Raw genomic sequence first — 17,569 nt, forward strand, 5'->3', positions numbered from 1 at the left:
CATACCGGAAACGGCAAACTGTACCACTTGGCAATTTAATAAACATTTGCATTTTATCGAATTACTCGGTATCACGGAACGATATGAAAAGTTGAAAGCTCGTACGCGTGAACGCGGCAAAGTAATTGCAAATTTAATATTACCACGTGTACGTCACACGGTCGAAAGGGTTATTAGTATAGCCGGTTGTATTCAGACGGTTCGTACGCTCCTTGCGTTGGTTACATAAATTTAATCTATCCTCTATCCGAGACGGACGAGCGTTTTCTTCCGCAACAAACCGTCACGTTACCTCGCGTTAGAATTGCCTTTTGTATTTATTTCAACGTTTTATCCGTGGAATACCGATACCAGAAGGAAACATTGTACACCCCGTCTATCCCGGTCAACTCATCGGAATGCAATTCATCAAGCTTCGATAACTTTGCCGTCGCCTTTGCAAAATTGCATTGTGTATTCCATCATAAAGTTGAATTCGACGAGATATCGCGGCGAGTTGCGGCTTCTTACTTACTTTCTTACTTAAAAAGGAAAAAAAGAGTTAGAAAGTATTAAACGGAATGTTATTCGAAGAAATAAAAATACGAGAGAATGGAAAGGAAAAATCACTGTTTCAATTGCAAATTCGAGTATAATATTACATTACTGTCTCTACGTTTAATACGAAAAGAGTATTTTTAGATTATAAAGTCCAGAAAAATTATTAAACGTCGAAATTATTTACGACTATTTCGATATTAAAAATGATACAAATCTCTCTATTTTTTATTATAATGCAAATTGTTATTAATATATAATATCTTGTTTATCACGATAAATTTAAGATTTGGATGAAACTTTATACAACAATTTACAAATTCCAAAATAAAATAAAGAGTAAGCACACTTTAAAAACCAAAATGGCGATAGATTAAAATATATTGCATTTCTGGTGGTCACTGTAACGCGCAAACAAATTCCTTGAATATGAAAATAAATAACGATAATCTTTGCCGTGTTTCTGTCCCCCGAATTGCGGTCTTCTGACATTTTTATTAAAGGTAACGAACCGTAGATTTCTTTCCTTTGGGGGGACACGATTTCCTGTTAAAGAAGGTTTGCTCGAAGACCGAAAAAAGCGAAAAAAAAGAGAAAAAAGCGCACAATTTGTCGTATATTTAACGTAAGATAATCCAACGAAAGGATCGAGAGAATTTTCGTGTCGTCTTTGCGGAAATGATCTCGGCCGGAGATTCTATTCCGGTTTCCGGCCATGCACGGATTAATACGATAAAGTAATGCTACATTTTACGGGCACGAGAACACCGAGGAAATGGGATCGGGAAAGCAGGAAATTTAATTTACCTTGGTAATATTCGTTCGAGGGAAATACGTGGTTCTTCCGCTTTTAAAGCTGAATAGACGACAAAATTGTCACTTAGAATTTCATGGATCTTTAAGCATGCATGGAGCATGCATTTTGTTTCGGTTTAATTTTGAATCGTGTTGTGATTACAATCTTTGTCAACTCGTTGCAAGCTTGAAAAAGATACGTATACACCAAATCAACTAAATTTTCTGTCATAATTTGAAATTGTTTCTGATCGAAGTGAAGATATCTATTTAATATTTTTTTTGTAAATATTCGATATTTTAAAAATTATATTATTTTTATCTTATAACATTCTTTAATGTAAAATACTTTTTATATAAAAAATTGCTTACGTATATATTTTTCTATAAACGTTTTTATAATATAAAATTTGGAAATAAAATTCATTAGTTTAAATTATAAAATATTATCTTGGATTTTAAACACATTGTATGTTTTACGTTGATTTTATTTTATTGTTGCGATAAATAATATTATTTTCTCTTAATTATTATAATATTGTGATATAATATGCAAGCTTGCAATGAGTAATAATATAACACGATTCGTGACGTTTATATAAATATATTATCCCCTTGAATTTAAATAAAATAAATAATATTAATATTTAAATAAAATCGAAATAAAATATGGAAGTGAAATAATAATTACAATTAATTAAATTGAGATCCTATTTTCACGCGTTATTCGATATAAAAATAATCGAAAGAAAGCGATAATGTTTACTTTATAAAATGCCGATTAGGCCTGTTTCAACGATTCATTTCTTCACCGGTTGTTATTTCACGTTTCACACGCTGGACCTCGGCCAAGTTTTTCAGTATTTCGATGCATGAATCAAGGAAACGATTTCAACCTCTCTGGGTGGTTCGCGTGACACGTGTATGTCGAAAGTGAATCCCGTATGACATTTTCAGGGCGGATTTTTGGCAAGAATCGTGTGCACCTTCGATTTCACTTCCTGGTTTATCCTCCTTCTTACGCAACATTTAATTCTATTCGTGAACAAAACAAATCGATGTATTACATTTTCTGTCGAACCAGATCCTCTATATTACGTTTCACGAAATATATTTTTGTCGATTAATACTACACCAGAATAATTTAATATTTCCTATCAAACTGTATAATTACCATAATTACCGATATTCAGTTATTATCAAAATTTGGAATTAATAATTTAACTCGTCTTATTCTATAATATATATTCAAATTGTATAACAAATAAATAGAACAAATATTCCCCGATTAATTTCAATTTATACCCTTCATATATATTAAGCATACTTTCACTAATTTATTTAATAATCTATCGTAGAACAATTAGCTAATTTACCACGATCATCTAAATAAAATATATCTCAAAATTACACGTGAAAGAAAGCAATGCGAATCGACAACAAATAAAAATATATCACAATCCATTCATTGCATTAAAAGCTTACTGCTTAAATTTATCATTTCTATATATTTAAAAATTGTGTCTCGTTATCGAGAAAACCGTTCAATTATCGAATTAAATAAAATATTCCACTTATTCCGATTATGCAAAAATACAAACACATAATATTAACGCGTAAATGTGTCCAATTAATTTCAGTTTTGCGTGGCAAGCAATTGGAAGCTGAAGATATTTAATGAAGTTTCTCGAGATCGTAGCGAATGGCGCAAAAGTCTTTCAATGAAAAGCCTTGCCGCCGCGAAAGTGGCGACGAGAGAATGTCAAGAACTAAATGCTTCGACGGAGAAACAGCAACGGCTTCGCCGCGTAATTGGAAAACTTCCGGTGGCGTATAAGTTGCCGGAAGTTGCGGCCGAAGATTCTACCGAGTTTCGATATCACGAACGTCGAGCCTCTTACGAATCGATAAATCAAGCTGGATAACACTTTGACGATTTCTTTTCAATCGATAAGCTATGCGTAATTATTTATTTATTTTTTTTTATTTTAATGTTTCTTCTGTCTTTATAAAAATTATAGAATCAAATTTTTATTGAAAGCAAAATCCTTTTGTATTCATAATGATAATTAATAAGCTAATGTTTTTTTTGTATTTATCGTTAAATTATTTAATAATTTAATTAAAGCATATGTATGTTAATTAATATATGATTAACAAATAAAAAGATTGAAATATTGAAAAAACTAAAGAAAAGCTAAAGATTCAATTAAGAATATATTCCAAAGTAAATCGATTAAAATTTTGTTTATAGAAATTAAGATACAAGTATTTTTATTGTTAGATAAATTGAAATTTGAAATTTTATTTTAAAAAAACAAACAATAATTAACTTTCTTCCTTACAAATTTAACTTTCTTTCGAAGGAAACTAACAATAAATTTTCGACCAAAAGAATGCAGTATCGAATCGATTTGTTGATTTCTCTCATTTCTTACAATAATAATAACAATCAAATAAAAAGCTCGTCTAAATCGATCGAAAACATCGAAGAGGCAATTGTTTCTATTCCTGACCATAATTTAAAATTGAAAGATTTTGAAAAGATGAAACTGTTACATTTTTAATTTATATTGATCTAATCATTCATTCGCAATACGATTTAAAAAGAGAGAGAGAGAGAAAAAAGTTACGATACATATTTCATCAGCTCTCTCTGTGCTCAATTCTTCAGTATTGTCGTGCCTGGTCGAGGTAAATAATGGAGCAGATAGAACGTCAAATTCTGTCTACTATTCTATTTCGCGACGTTTTCAACTTCGTGAATTTTATTATTTAATACCATCCAATGTTTCCATTTCTACTTTCCGTCTTTCGAATTATTTATCCGTCACGAGAAGAAGAAACGTCCATTCTCGATCCACCACATTTTCAACTTTTTCGCGCTTTAACATTTAACATATCACTTTTGAATGATTAATTTTTCATACTCGATATTTTTACTTTTATTTATCGCGACGGTATCGCTCTCGTTCCGTGTATCTTCGTTCTCACTCAATGGTCAGATATTATTCAATGTTCAAGCGAAGAAAATTCTGGTACAACGTACGGCCAAGGAGAATGTACAATTTGCAAACGCGATGCATTCCCGAGGGAAAGCCATCTGAGACCTGTCTACTTGCTCGTGCCAGATCATTCAAGAGATAGTTGGCAATTCAACTCTTGAAAACAAATATTTGCAGACATGGTGTATTAAGGTGTCTGCATAAAATACAGAAGGGTACAAAGAAGGATAAGCGGTGAAAAGAAAGATGTAAAAGTATAAATTTTTTTTCTGAAAGAATTTAATTTTTATATTACAATAATAACATCTATTTAAATTACGTTTAAATTATTTATTTTTCAATTCTATTCACTCTTGTATAGTATTGTTTCAAAGTTTGAACAAACTTCTTAGAATGTTCTATTTAATTTCCTTCAATGAATTTAAATATTTCTTAATTTTTCATCTATTAAGTTTAAACAAATAATAAATGCTTTCAAATTTTTCCTATATTTTAACTATTTTCCACGAATAAAATCTAATTGATAGCTTCCTCCATAATCTACACAATAATTTCAAAAATTAATATTTAAAAAAAATTAATTTCCTTCAATGAATTTAAAGATTTCTTAATTTTTCATCTACTTTGTTTAAGCAAATAATAGTGCTTTCAAACTTCTCCTATATTTTAACTATTTTGCACGGATAAAATCTAATTGATAATACTTCCTCCATAATCTATACAATATCCTAATATCACTCTAATTTCAAAAATTAATATTTTAAAAGAATTACTTTAGAATATCTCTTTAAATAACTATTATTATAGAAAAATCATGAAATCACTTTTTTTATTTGTTTGAAAAATTTACAATAAAGAAGCATTGGATCAAGGAATCAAGGTATTTTTCTCTTACATGCAGAGAGGAACAACATTCTTCTGCCAGAGATACTGCGAGAATCAACATCCGCGTCCTGTTCCCTGAACGAAAAATCAACAGATCTGGTAAACGAGAAATTTACGGCATACAGTGTTTCATCAAAATGAAACGGTTAACGGAATAAAAAGTGGTTCGAATTTCGTCGAGTCATGGGAAGAGCAATGTACGGACGCCGATTTCGTGGTGCTTTGCCAATTTCTCAGACACCTTGCAAAGTCACGCGTAGCTTTTAGTTCGGGCTATTTATTTTACCACGGAATGACAACGGGCAGAGTTTAATTAATACTAAGTGAAAGCTCTGGCTGAAACGAAAGATTGAATATCCTTGGCTCGGCTTTCTCAAGAAATTCGCGTATAAATAGAAATGCACTTAAGTCACTTTTAAAACGGAGTATGTAAATTCTTTTTAAAGCATTCTTTCTTTGAAAATCGTATCTCACTCAAAACCGTGATTCGTATTACCTTTCTTACACGTGTTTTATATTTAATTATTTGTCTTGTGAATTTGTATCATGAATGAAATAAGATACAAATGATATTTGGTACTTCATAAAATATTTTCAAACACATTTAATTACAATTTTCATTATTTATAGTCCAAGTGAATTAAAGGAAAATCATAAATAAACGAGAGAATATCTTAAAATTTTACTCTTCGTAAAAACACAAAAACAAATGATCAAACCATTAATATATTTATTCGTTTGACTTTTCTATATTCGTTCACAAATTTATATTCAATCGATATTCATCGAAAATTTAACAAATTAACTTGAAATTAAACTACACTTGCATTATTAGAAACGATTATTCACTGTATTCAATTGTATCCACTTTTAATTTCACCTTCTTTCTTTATTCTATTCTCAATCTACGAATTATATTATATATATATATATATAAAGATATTTATCAACTGTAATAATAAAAAAAATCGTGGTAGTTAGATAATTGTGATTCTAACAACTAGATTCAACGACATCGCTCAATAGACTGATCTATAGGAATTTCAAAATTGATTTCAATGCGGACAATTGATCCGCGAGATCAGCTATGTTTGCGGACCACGTTATTGTCGTTTCTGTCGGCAAATATTGGTCGTCGCTAACAAGACAGCGACATTTGAACACTCCTTCCGCTACGGTTTTCAAACGCCTGTTTCATCGACCAACATATACGCTGCACATTGTCTTGTGCCAATTTGATTTCACCAAAAAAGAAAAAAAAGAAAAAAAAACGCGACGCAGCGTTTTCTGTGTATTCTTTTTCGACGTGTCGTTGCATTTTGGAAATATTACGTGGTTTTATAAAAGAATATCGTCTATAATATTCGTCAATGTAATAATTCTTTCTGTAATTAGAGATTAATTTAAATCTTTTATTTATTATGATTGCTCGCTGTATTTATTGCAATATTCAATTTATAAAAACTATTATTTATCTTCTTTTGGCAGATAAATAAAATCACTATTCTTTTAAAAAAAAACTTTCCTTCAATTTCATTCGAAATGCATCCCATGATTTGGAATTTACAAAACCATCAAATTTTAACTTTCCAAAAACTAATATTAATATTCCATTTCTTGTGTGAATACATATTTCATAATTGAATTAATTCAAGCGGCAACTCGAGTTATCATCGAAAGGCAAACGAAATATACGCATGAATAAATAAAAGCGTCAGTTCTCGAGAAAGTTTCCACGGCATTCGAAGCCGGCCGAGTACGGGCGAAGCGGCGAGAAAATCGTGTCACGCTTTTCTTGTTTCCGCGATTTTCATGAGGACGCTGGTTGTCATAGTTGTGCAGTTTTTCGAAACCGTGCGCCAGATGCTTCTTCATGGCATGTTGGATGGAAAAAAGAGACACGAGGCAATGTCTACGAGTCTGTTTAAATATAGCTGCGAGGTCTTCGTCCATGCTCCCTCTGGAGTATCCACCGGTACGTTCTCTCTTTGGATATACACGTATGTAAGAGGAAAGCGAAACAACATGGAAAGAATGAAGAGGAACAACAGCTAAATGGAATGAGAAGAAAATAATATTTTCTGGAACGTATATACATAAAGATGACTTTGAATATCGACATGTTTTAGATACTAAAGTTTTTTGTTCTTCTTTTTTTTTTATCAATTCCTATTCATTGTAATTTATTCGATTGGATGCTTCTCTCTTAGATAGCAGCATTGACATTTAGAACATGCATCAATAATTAATGAAATGTTCATCCACTTTCTTCCAGTAATTTCATCTTCCTCGTAAATAATATTTGTTGAACAATCTTGAATGAATTTTAACCAGATCATTGTAATCGTAATTGAAAGTCTAACAGAAAAAAACTTTTGAAAGAACCTCGTCGAAAATTCTCATCCCATTTTTAATATAATTAAAAGATATTTGACCATCAATAAACATTTTTAATACAGGTATTGATACTGCTTTGATAAAAAATTAGAGACTCTTTCATAGGATGAACATTCATAACAATACTTGCGTTATTACATTATGCATCCATACACGATTAAAACGGACGATGCACTATTAAAAGCAAGAACAATAGATATCGGTTGTAACAGGCGGACAAGCGAAAATATTTCCACTAGAGGACTGCTACTAAGCATGCTGTGCCCGATGTAAATTTCACGATGGGACAAAATGTACGGGATCGAATCGGAGAGGAGGGGGAGAGGAGGGCCTCTGCCACGAGGCTATCGGAAACACCTGTATCCGATGGCAACGTCGAGGCATCAAATGTGGACGCTACCCGACTCGTTAGCCGGTTATGCATCGTCGACGTTCAACATGAGCACAAAGCACTGGCCAAATACTGGCCAGCCTCTCGGCGAACATAATTTATTGTCCTGGCATGGCGCAATGAAAAGCCCGGGCATTATCACGATACCGCTTTTATCACGAGACCCTCCTCCACCAGTTAACGTGCAATTTGTCGCGAGCTGTTTAAACCGATGAACGCGCCGCCGCTTAGAATATTAGGGGATGATGATGGGTGGTAGTTTGTTTCGTTTATTGAGATTTATTAAACCGGCGCGAGAAATCGCGTCAAGTGCACTATTTCAGGAAAGTGAGAGAAGCTTGCTCTGATGTTATCTCGTTAATTGCTTATTATTCGTAATTTTGTATTAAACGAAGCGTGATTATTAGCTATCCAACTCGAGGTTTATTTTTAAAAAATTATTAATCCTAATTCTTATTGCAAAATTATCAACAATTATTCAATAAATTTTAATTATAGAAACTATACCCTCGAATATCCTTTTGAATAATAATATTTTTTTTTATATATTTTATGATGTTCAAACTTTCTTATTTAAATAAATAAAATATTTATGTTTCTTTCCTTTTTGCGTAGAACGCAATTATATTAAATTAAACGTAATACAATTATCCTCTTCTGCAAAATAAAATATATATTCGTTTAAGTCCATGGCAAAAATCGTATATCCTTCATCATCCTCAACATCCACACGTTTCGAGCCAATCACACACACATCCTATAAATCCCACTACCATAGAAACGATCAAAGAAGCGTGTCTTCTCTCATTTAATACCGGATTGTGCAATTGGATGCACAGCTCGCGAGCCGTGGATGCATATGCATTTCCAGTTGGCATTCCTCCGAAAGGGCTGCACGAGAGGGTAAGAGGGAAACGCTCAATTAAATCGTTCCGCGGCAACAGCTCGTCTTGAAATATTCAGAAGAGCCGTTAAATCTTTTTCTCTATCTCCAACCCGAGCCACTTCTCCCTTCCTCGTTTCTTCTTCTTCTTCTTCTTCTTTTCCCGTCCTCCATTTCGAGGCGTCTCTTATCCTCGTTGAATCTTCCTCGTAACGTTTAATCTGTTTCGAGCTCGCGTCTGTCTTTTCAACGAACAGAGAAATTTATTAATTGGATATTACCCAACTTTGGGAATAGTTTCCAATATCAAGTTTCATCTGGCTTCTTCTTGGTTCGAGAAAATTAATTAATCTCATCCGTCGACAATTATCCTCGAATAAACGAACGTGTTTCGAATGCACTATTCTTGAACGATCGCAAGGGTTTCTCATTCTTTCTATGATTAGAATTTCCTTCGGAACTATCCTTTATCCTCCAGAGATTCGAGAGATTTATATAAGATGGCGGCCAAGGAGAATGTATCCTTTCTTATCTTGTTGTTTGTTATACTTTTGTTTGAACAAGTTTCAATATTTGGAGAAAATTTTTTGACGGAGACGATTTGATAAATGTAAGAAGGAAAGAATTTGTTTCTCTTGTAGATGCATATTATTCTCTTCTCAATATTTGTATAATGAACCTGATAACTGTGTTTTAAAATAATAAATAAATACACGTGTAGAATACAAATATACGAAGCAGAGTTAATGAAAACTAGTTTTCCCTCCAAACTTTATTTTTTTATGTATCCTATCTTTAAGAACGACGAGATAAAATTAATATATCGAAATTTCTATATCACTTTTCTCCAAGTTTGTCTTATCTTTGGCGAAAATTAATCCCACGAAATGATCTTATCGTCTGCTCAAGTTATTATCCGCTTAATCAGGATGAAAATTAATTCCGTCAAATATTTAGAAAGTTTACGAATTGAGGAACCGTCGAACGAATCTCTGAATTTGTTCAAAGTTCACGTCCTGCGTGGATGTCACGGGGGAAGCTTAAAGACCAACTTGTTCGATTTCGCGTCTAGGAAGTGGAACGCAAACATGTTGTACTCCATCTAAATTTATCATGCGTCTCGCCGTCGGCGTACCTCGCATCGTTTACTTACGCCGTTACAGAGATGCCCGTCGATCGACGAAATTGTCGTTATTACGTAAAATAATTCCGTTGAAGTCAACGATTAAATGTCAGCCTTAAATAAAAAAAGTTGACGATCGGATCGCGAATAAGCAAACAATTGTTTCAAAATAAGATTTACCATACGAATTTAAAAAAATTTTCGAGTCGTAGTTTCGATACTTTATGTTGGGATACAACGTTCTATCTAAAAACTAGCAGTAAGCTATTTATAAATGGAATTCAATATAAAATATATACGAAATTTCGATCGACAATGTTGAAATATTTCGAGAAGAAACAAAGTCTGTGGAAAAATTGAGAGGATAAGATAATCAATGATAATATCTTCGAGCTGATATTGGAAAAGAGTTATTTTGGAAAAAGTCGATTGAAGAGAGAATTAAAAAATTATTCGACTATTTCAACGCGATAAAAGAATCTATATAATATATTCCATCGAGGAGAGAAATATTAAAGAGAGGAAAATATATAGCAGTGCAATAAACTTTGTTATCGAATTTATTCGACAGGAAAGTCAATATATCGCGCATATTAAGATTCGTCCATCCGCAGAAATCCTCCTCTACTAGTTTTCAGCAAGGAAAGTTCGAAAAGAAGAAGATATCGTATATCCATAGCCCATCTTTAGTGCAGATCTTTAAAGAACTCCATTGGACGAGAGAAAACTATTCGTTTCCTCGAGGAATCTTTCTTAAAACTATCGGCCAAAACAATCAGAGATATTCTTTATCGAGCTTTGCAACGAGAAAGAGAAACGATCGACCAATTCTAGTCTCCCTTTTTACCAAATTTTTCTGAAACTTCTTACTCCTAATAAAATATTTCAAAATACGTGATAAAAATTGAAATAATTTATGTACATATTTTTAATTAAAATTAAATACAAATATTTTATCTATTTCCCACTTTCATAGAAATTCAATATATTAAATGTCCGAAATTTAAAAACAATTTTACAAATACAACCAATAAATTAATCTCATCACATCTATTTCCAATTATCGTATCGAATAGAATTCGCGTATAAACAAGATTTCCCTCCGAAACCGAAACAAGAAAAAGAAGGAAGAAGATGAAGCTATTAACGCGTTAAGCCTAGAATCAATGCTAATTGGGTAAACGAGACACCGTGTATATCTTAGAACGCGGCCGCGCCGTATTCGTGGCACAGGCAGAAAGTTTGCACGAGTACACTGCCTACGGGCACACGTTGTCTGGGAAAGGCCCGGCTAATTTTGCTGGCCACAGCACCAGGCGACCCGATACCGATGTATGAACGCGAGGTGCACACCCGGAATCTGTGCCCGGCCGGCTCTGTAAATGCTCCTTCGGTAAATGTTTACCTCCGCACCACTGCCGACCGATCTATGTATTATTATCGGACTCGTACACATCGTTGGCTCGCGATGCCAAAGCTGTCCGACCATCGACCGTCCTCTATCCACTCGTCGAGTCTACGGCGAACGTTCCGAACATTTACGACGAGGGTTGGCGATTTTTTGAGGCCGAGGTTGTAGGCTTTCGAGTTTTATTTCTGGGAAGATTGGCAAATTAATGGGAATGTACGTTTGGGAAATGGGATTGTGTTACCTCGTTTTATAGGGTAGTAAATGAAATAGAATAGTGGAAATAGAAGTTGGGAGAATGGAAGATTGTTTGGTGGTTTCTTTTCACTTTTCTATTTTCGCATTTCATCCTTTTTTTTTCTCTCTATTTAATTCTTGGGGAAAGATAAATATATATATATATCTTTTCGAATATTAATGGATGCTTAATAGTCGATCGTATTTAAAGATGAATCTGCTTCTAATATCTATCTTCGACTTTCTATGATACAATATTTTTAATCTCGATAAAATAAAATAAATTTTAATGCGTTTAGAAGATGAAACATCAGATTTCTTATTTTTGCAATTATTCTTTTCTTTCACAATTGAAAACAAATAATCTTTATTTTATTCCCTTGTGAAAAACTAACGTTTAAATATAAACATGAGAAATCTTCTAAATACAGAACACGAATGAAAAAAAAGAAAAAGAAATGTTAAAAATGAAATCAGAGAAAAATTGTTGCAGCACATCTCGCGATATTAACTATTCTATGAGAGAGGTCAGTGTGCTGGATCCCTCGACCACGAATATACGTAACACGTGCAAACGATCATCGTCGAAAGAAATCGGAAGGGCGGGGAAAATCGCGTCATCGGCAAAGCTGGCAAACGTCGGTCTTAAATCGTATTTTGTAAACAGTGGTTCGCGTGCTTCCGTGGTCTTCGAACGATAACGTTAATGGACTTCATTTACATGGCGTAATTACAGCAAATGGTTGGCTCGCGATTCAAATTAAGCGCGAGGTGCAACGACCACGAGATCAAGGGAAAAAGAAAATTCATCCAAAATATTCGCTCGTTACGTAATTTTACTTTAATTTCCGTACGATTTTATGATTGAAAATTTGACGAATTCGTTTAACAGTTTTAAATTGATGTAATCTTTTTCTAAATTTAATTTAACCAGATTTTTTGATTCTATTTATTTTGATGTACAAGTATTGATTATTGTATGATATATTTGTATTCTTTCATTATGTTTGAACATTTTATGTATCATTAGATTTGTCAAGAAAATACAAAATTATAATTATTATATAATTGACAAATAAAATTCTATATGAATTTTTATTGCAATATTGCTTTTCTATTAAAATCTTCGTTTATTACTTTAAATTCGATTTATTGTTAGATTCGATGTTTGAAAGTTTAATGATGAGATATGACTTGAAAGTTTTATGATATAGATTGTTACAATAGTAAAGTTAGGGCACAGAAGATTATTGAACAGAAAGTAACAAGAGGTTATATACATATTATAGATCATTTTGATCGAGATCAATTGTTACTGATCAACCCCGTGATGTAGAATTGTCGTATAAAAATATGAAAGATATTGTTACGAAGGATAGAAGAACGATTACAATTTATTATACGATATATCACAATTGTGAAATGGATAAAAATATCATATTAATTTCTCGTGTAAAATTCACGATATAAATTATATTAAAATTAATATAAAAGGAATAAAGGTGGAAAAAATGAAAAATGAAAAATGAAAATACGATTGATAAGCATGAAGATGAAAAATTAATACGATTAAAATTATTTTGATCAAATCAGAGGTATGAAATTATATTTTAATTAAATTTGATCGAAATATTTATTTGTATGAAAATAATAAATATTTATAATTGCTTCTTCTGATAATATTGTTAATTTTAAATTAATTTTTCATATAAAAAAATGTAAACGATATCGACGACGAATAAAAAGAATTGAATATTTTTTTGATATAATTAAAATGTATTCGTTCTTCTTTTATATAATTTATAATTCTCGATATCATGAACGAAATGAAAAAAAAAAGGAAGAAATACATTCGTGAAAAAAGAAGAAAAAAAAGCTCTGAAAAATAATTTTTTATATAAAAATAAAAACAAAACCTACGCTAAATTTTTTAAATTACCTCCTCCAACCATAGGAATTATCATATTTATTCGAATTTCATTTTAAATTCTAAAAATTCCAAATCACGAAACATATAAAAATATCTTTCAACAAAACGAATTGTCAAACAAATCGGTCAGTTTGATAACAAACCAGATGAACCGTACTGTCCACAAACGGATCAGGAATAGCTCGTGTCAGACGCGAGGGCAGCTATCACCGGGTTAATAATATCTGCTCCATGTACAATAAATATCAAACATCATCTTCCTTCTTTATACGGGTCACGAGACGCTATCATACCAATTTTCTACGGTTAAATTTTCAATAAAGTAGACTGTCGCACAATTACAAATTTGATAGGCCAGCTAAATTTCTAATTATTTTTCGCGACAAACCAAAAAGATACTATCGGCAAATGCAACAGCTAATATTATCATTTTACGAGTATTATAATATACTCGAAGAATTGTGGATAAATTAATTTTTTTAGCTTAGAAAAATCAAAAGAAGATTTCTTTTTATTTTCTACAAAGAAACAAACTTATCAAACCTATCCTTTCAAAGTAAAATAAAATTAATATTTCATTAAAGATCATTCACATATTTTTCAAACGATATGTACGACAATCTAGACTCTTGAAAATTTTACTCCGAGAAAAAAGAAAGAGAATGAAAGAGAACCAGAAACACCTACTACTTATCCGCAGGAACGCGAGTACGAAGCGGAGCAAGATTCGTCGTTTTCTACTCTCGAAACACGCGACAACATTAGGGAGAACGCGTTTCAGCGCTGCGTTCCTCCGCTTCTCTTTTTCACCGTCGCGTCCACGAAAATTCGTCTCGTGCGATGACACCGCGAGAACACCAATTATAACTTCCCTTCGTTTTCCATCCGCGGCGTCGATTTAATGAAGATACCACGTCGCGTAAACAACGTTTCGCCCCCCGGACCAAACGAACTTTCCAATTAACCGCCGGTAAAATTACCTTCTCTCGCCAATTCCAAAAAAAAAAAAAAGGAAAAAGAAGAAGAAAAAAGAAAACATCGATCAAACTCACGATTCTCAACCTGTACTAGGAATAGCAAAAAACTATCGAAACTATCTTTGAACACTTACATAGCTCCTGTAGGAGGCCATGATTCGCGCAATCTCCCCTTCTCGACCGAGAGAAAGCGAAAGGATCGCAAGGGTGAGACGACTCCCTGGCCGCTCGGTTCACCGATCACCATCGACCACCGACACCATCGACAACACCAAAAGAACCACCACCACCACCACCACCACCACTACGACCACCACCACTACCACCAACACCAAGCACCAGCACCACCACGCGGAGCGTGCACCACGTTCGTTTCACCGTGACACCTATCGAGACCGAAAAGAAGAAGAAGAAGAAGAAGATTTAAGAGGAAGAAGTCGAGAAAAAAAACTGGAAGGAGAAAGGAATAGGGGAGAAGATTATGAAAGATGGAGAGAAATATATAGAGGAGGAAAGTGGAGAGAATAGATGAATAACAGAGGCTATAAACTTGGACGAAGAAAGAGGGATAAGAAGAGGTGCACGAAGAGGTGAAACGTGGAGGAACCGATCGAACGGTTCGACGAAGCGTCGTCCCCGACGGCACGTTCTCATAAGAGAAGAAGAAGGAGAACGGTACGGAGGCGCTTCGTTTCGGACGAAGCTCGGACCCTGAAGAAGAGCCGGCGACCCGCGAGGCACGCCGTCTTCCCTCTCTTTCTCCATCTTCGCTCGTCTCTTACCAAGCCTACACACTCTTCCTCTTTCCACTCTACTCTCCCGTCTCCCTCTGGTTAACGCGTACAACGCGGCCCGCGCCTCACCCCTACCCTTCTTCGTATCGGCTTCTCTCGTTCATTCGCTTCGTTCAGTCGAGCCCTATTTTAAGAATAGCTTCACGTCCTCTCGCCGTTCGGCTTCCGTGCCCGCCCAAACACCGAGCAACGTAAGCTTCTTCGAGAACGAAACTCGAATCTTCACGCGGTTTGGGAAAAGTGGCGTTCGATCGATTCGAACGACGAGTTCGGTAGATGGATTTCGATGGGGTTCGAGTCAGGTTGTTTAGGATGGTGAACGTTCTGGATGGATACTGTCCGAGATAACTGTGAAATTTTTAAGCGAGTTTCATCCTGATGCAGTGGCAAAATTGTAAGAGTTGAAATACCTATCAGTTCTTGTAGATTATATTGGAGAACAATAGTAGTTAAGCTAAAAAAATTAAGATTATAGCTAAACATATTTAATAATTTCTGAGTTTTAAATTTTTAATTTGTTCAAACCATTTTGTTAATAATTATGGCAATAAATAGCAGTAATGAAATAGTATTGAGTATAATTTTTTCTTTTTTTTTAATTCTTAGAAACATATGTACACAGATAATGTGTTTTGAAAAATTAGAAATCTTGTTGAAAAGAATTATAGAAAATGAAAGATAGAGAGGATAAAAAAAATCTTTGAAACTTTTTCATAAATTTAATTATATAAATATGTACTTACCTGAATTCAAGTTTCACAAATAAAATTAAATCTGAAATGAAAACACACAGATATTCAATAAATATCTTACAAAAAGAAGAAAATCTTGATTTTTTATTCGTTTCCTGGTGTACTTCATCATCCGGTACCTAAAACAAAATATATACAAGTTAGTAAAATGAATTAGACTATTCAATTACAAAGGTATATATTTTAAAAATTATGATGTATCAAGTATTATTAAGCAAACTTCGAAAGAAATGACAAAATTACTTTCAGGATTATAAACAGAAACGTTATGAAACATCCTATCCTATTTTATGGAACCAACGATTAACAAACAAGATTGTACCACGATGAGCTACTAACTTGCGAACAATCTTTGTCGATGATATCCTATCTGACGTCGAATCGAACGAAAGGAGACTATTATCGAGTTAAGTCGAACGAAAGATCGACTATTGAGTCAAATATGAAATTTACCGTGTATCGTACGTCTTTCGATACGATTCTCCCTTTTCCGCCCGAATCTCGTGTTCCAAGGTATCGAGGAAATCATAGTATTTGAGAGAAAGGACTAGAGGAGGTAAGGAACTTATTCAACAGGAAGACGTCTCACGATCATGGACGAAGGTATCCTTTGAGGGAGGAAGAAGAATTATTGCGTGAAAGAATATTTCGAGAAGAATCGTTTCTTGTGAGAACTTAGCAAGGATCGAATTGTTTCCTTGAGAGGATTTCGAAGAAGGAAGGATTTATTCTCTGGAAATATCGGAAATGCTCGAAAGCGATTACGCTTTTAATAAGTTTTCGAAGGGAAAAGAAATGTAGTTGTCTCACCGGACATAGATTTGTCGAGGAACGAAATATTGTGATATTAGATTTCGACGATAATATATATCCCTTGATAATACTTAAAAACAAATAAATAAATAAATTGAAATACGATATTTTTTTACTTGATTTGAAAATAACAAAAATTAAAAATGTATTAGAATTTTTAACTAGTTCGAATTAAATCAAATATTTAAATTTGATAATATTAATGTAAAAGTGATTGATCATATTCCACTATCCTATATTTTCTTTAATCTAGATATAATCTACGAAAATTAAAATTTAATTCAATTAATTTTAGTCCTAATATTGTACGTAAGAAATATTAATAAAAATTACGAATATTATTCCAAACTACTCCTAAATAACACCTTAATCATTGCAAATATTTCACAACACGTATTCTACAATACAACACATCCTATCAAAACAAAAAATCAGAAATTCTACGATTGACCGAAATCCAAAAATATTCACCATTCAAATTTCACAATTCATTCTTCAAGTATACCCAACTTATTCGCACCAAAATCTATAACGGCCGCTATTCGTCATCACCCGTTCATCGAAGCGTGAACCACGTCTCCCCCCCGATAACGAAAGTGGCGCTAACCACGTACAAACGCGGCGGGGACAGTGTCCAAGGGA

At 33.3% G+C, this 17,569-nt stretch overlaps 1 protein-coding gene across 1 annotated transcript in view; it reads right to left on the minus strand.

The window, feature by feature from the left end:
• Positions 1-15,328, minus strand: part of LOC107964589 — a 34,726-nt gene extending 19,398 nt beyond the window's left edge. Inside the window, 1 exon segment of the mRNA XM_026441393.1 lies at positions 14,703-15,328. Coding sequence (XP_026297178.1) covers positions 14,703-14,723 — 21 coding nt within the window. The 5' untranslated portion in view covers positions 14,724-15,328.
• Positions 15,329-17,569: the final 2,241 nt, after the last annotated feature.

The sequence above is a fragment of the Apis mellifera genome, linkage group LG6 (assembly GCF_003254395.2).
Source record: "Apis mellifera strain DH4 linkage group LG6, Amel_HAv3.1, whole genome shotgun sequence".
NCBI classification, from domain to species: domain Eukaryota; kingdom Metazoa; phylum Arthropoda; class Insecta; order Hymenoptera; family Apidae; genus Apis; species Apis mellifera.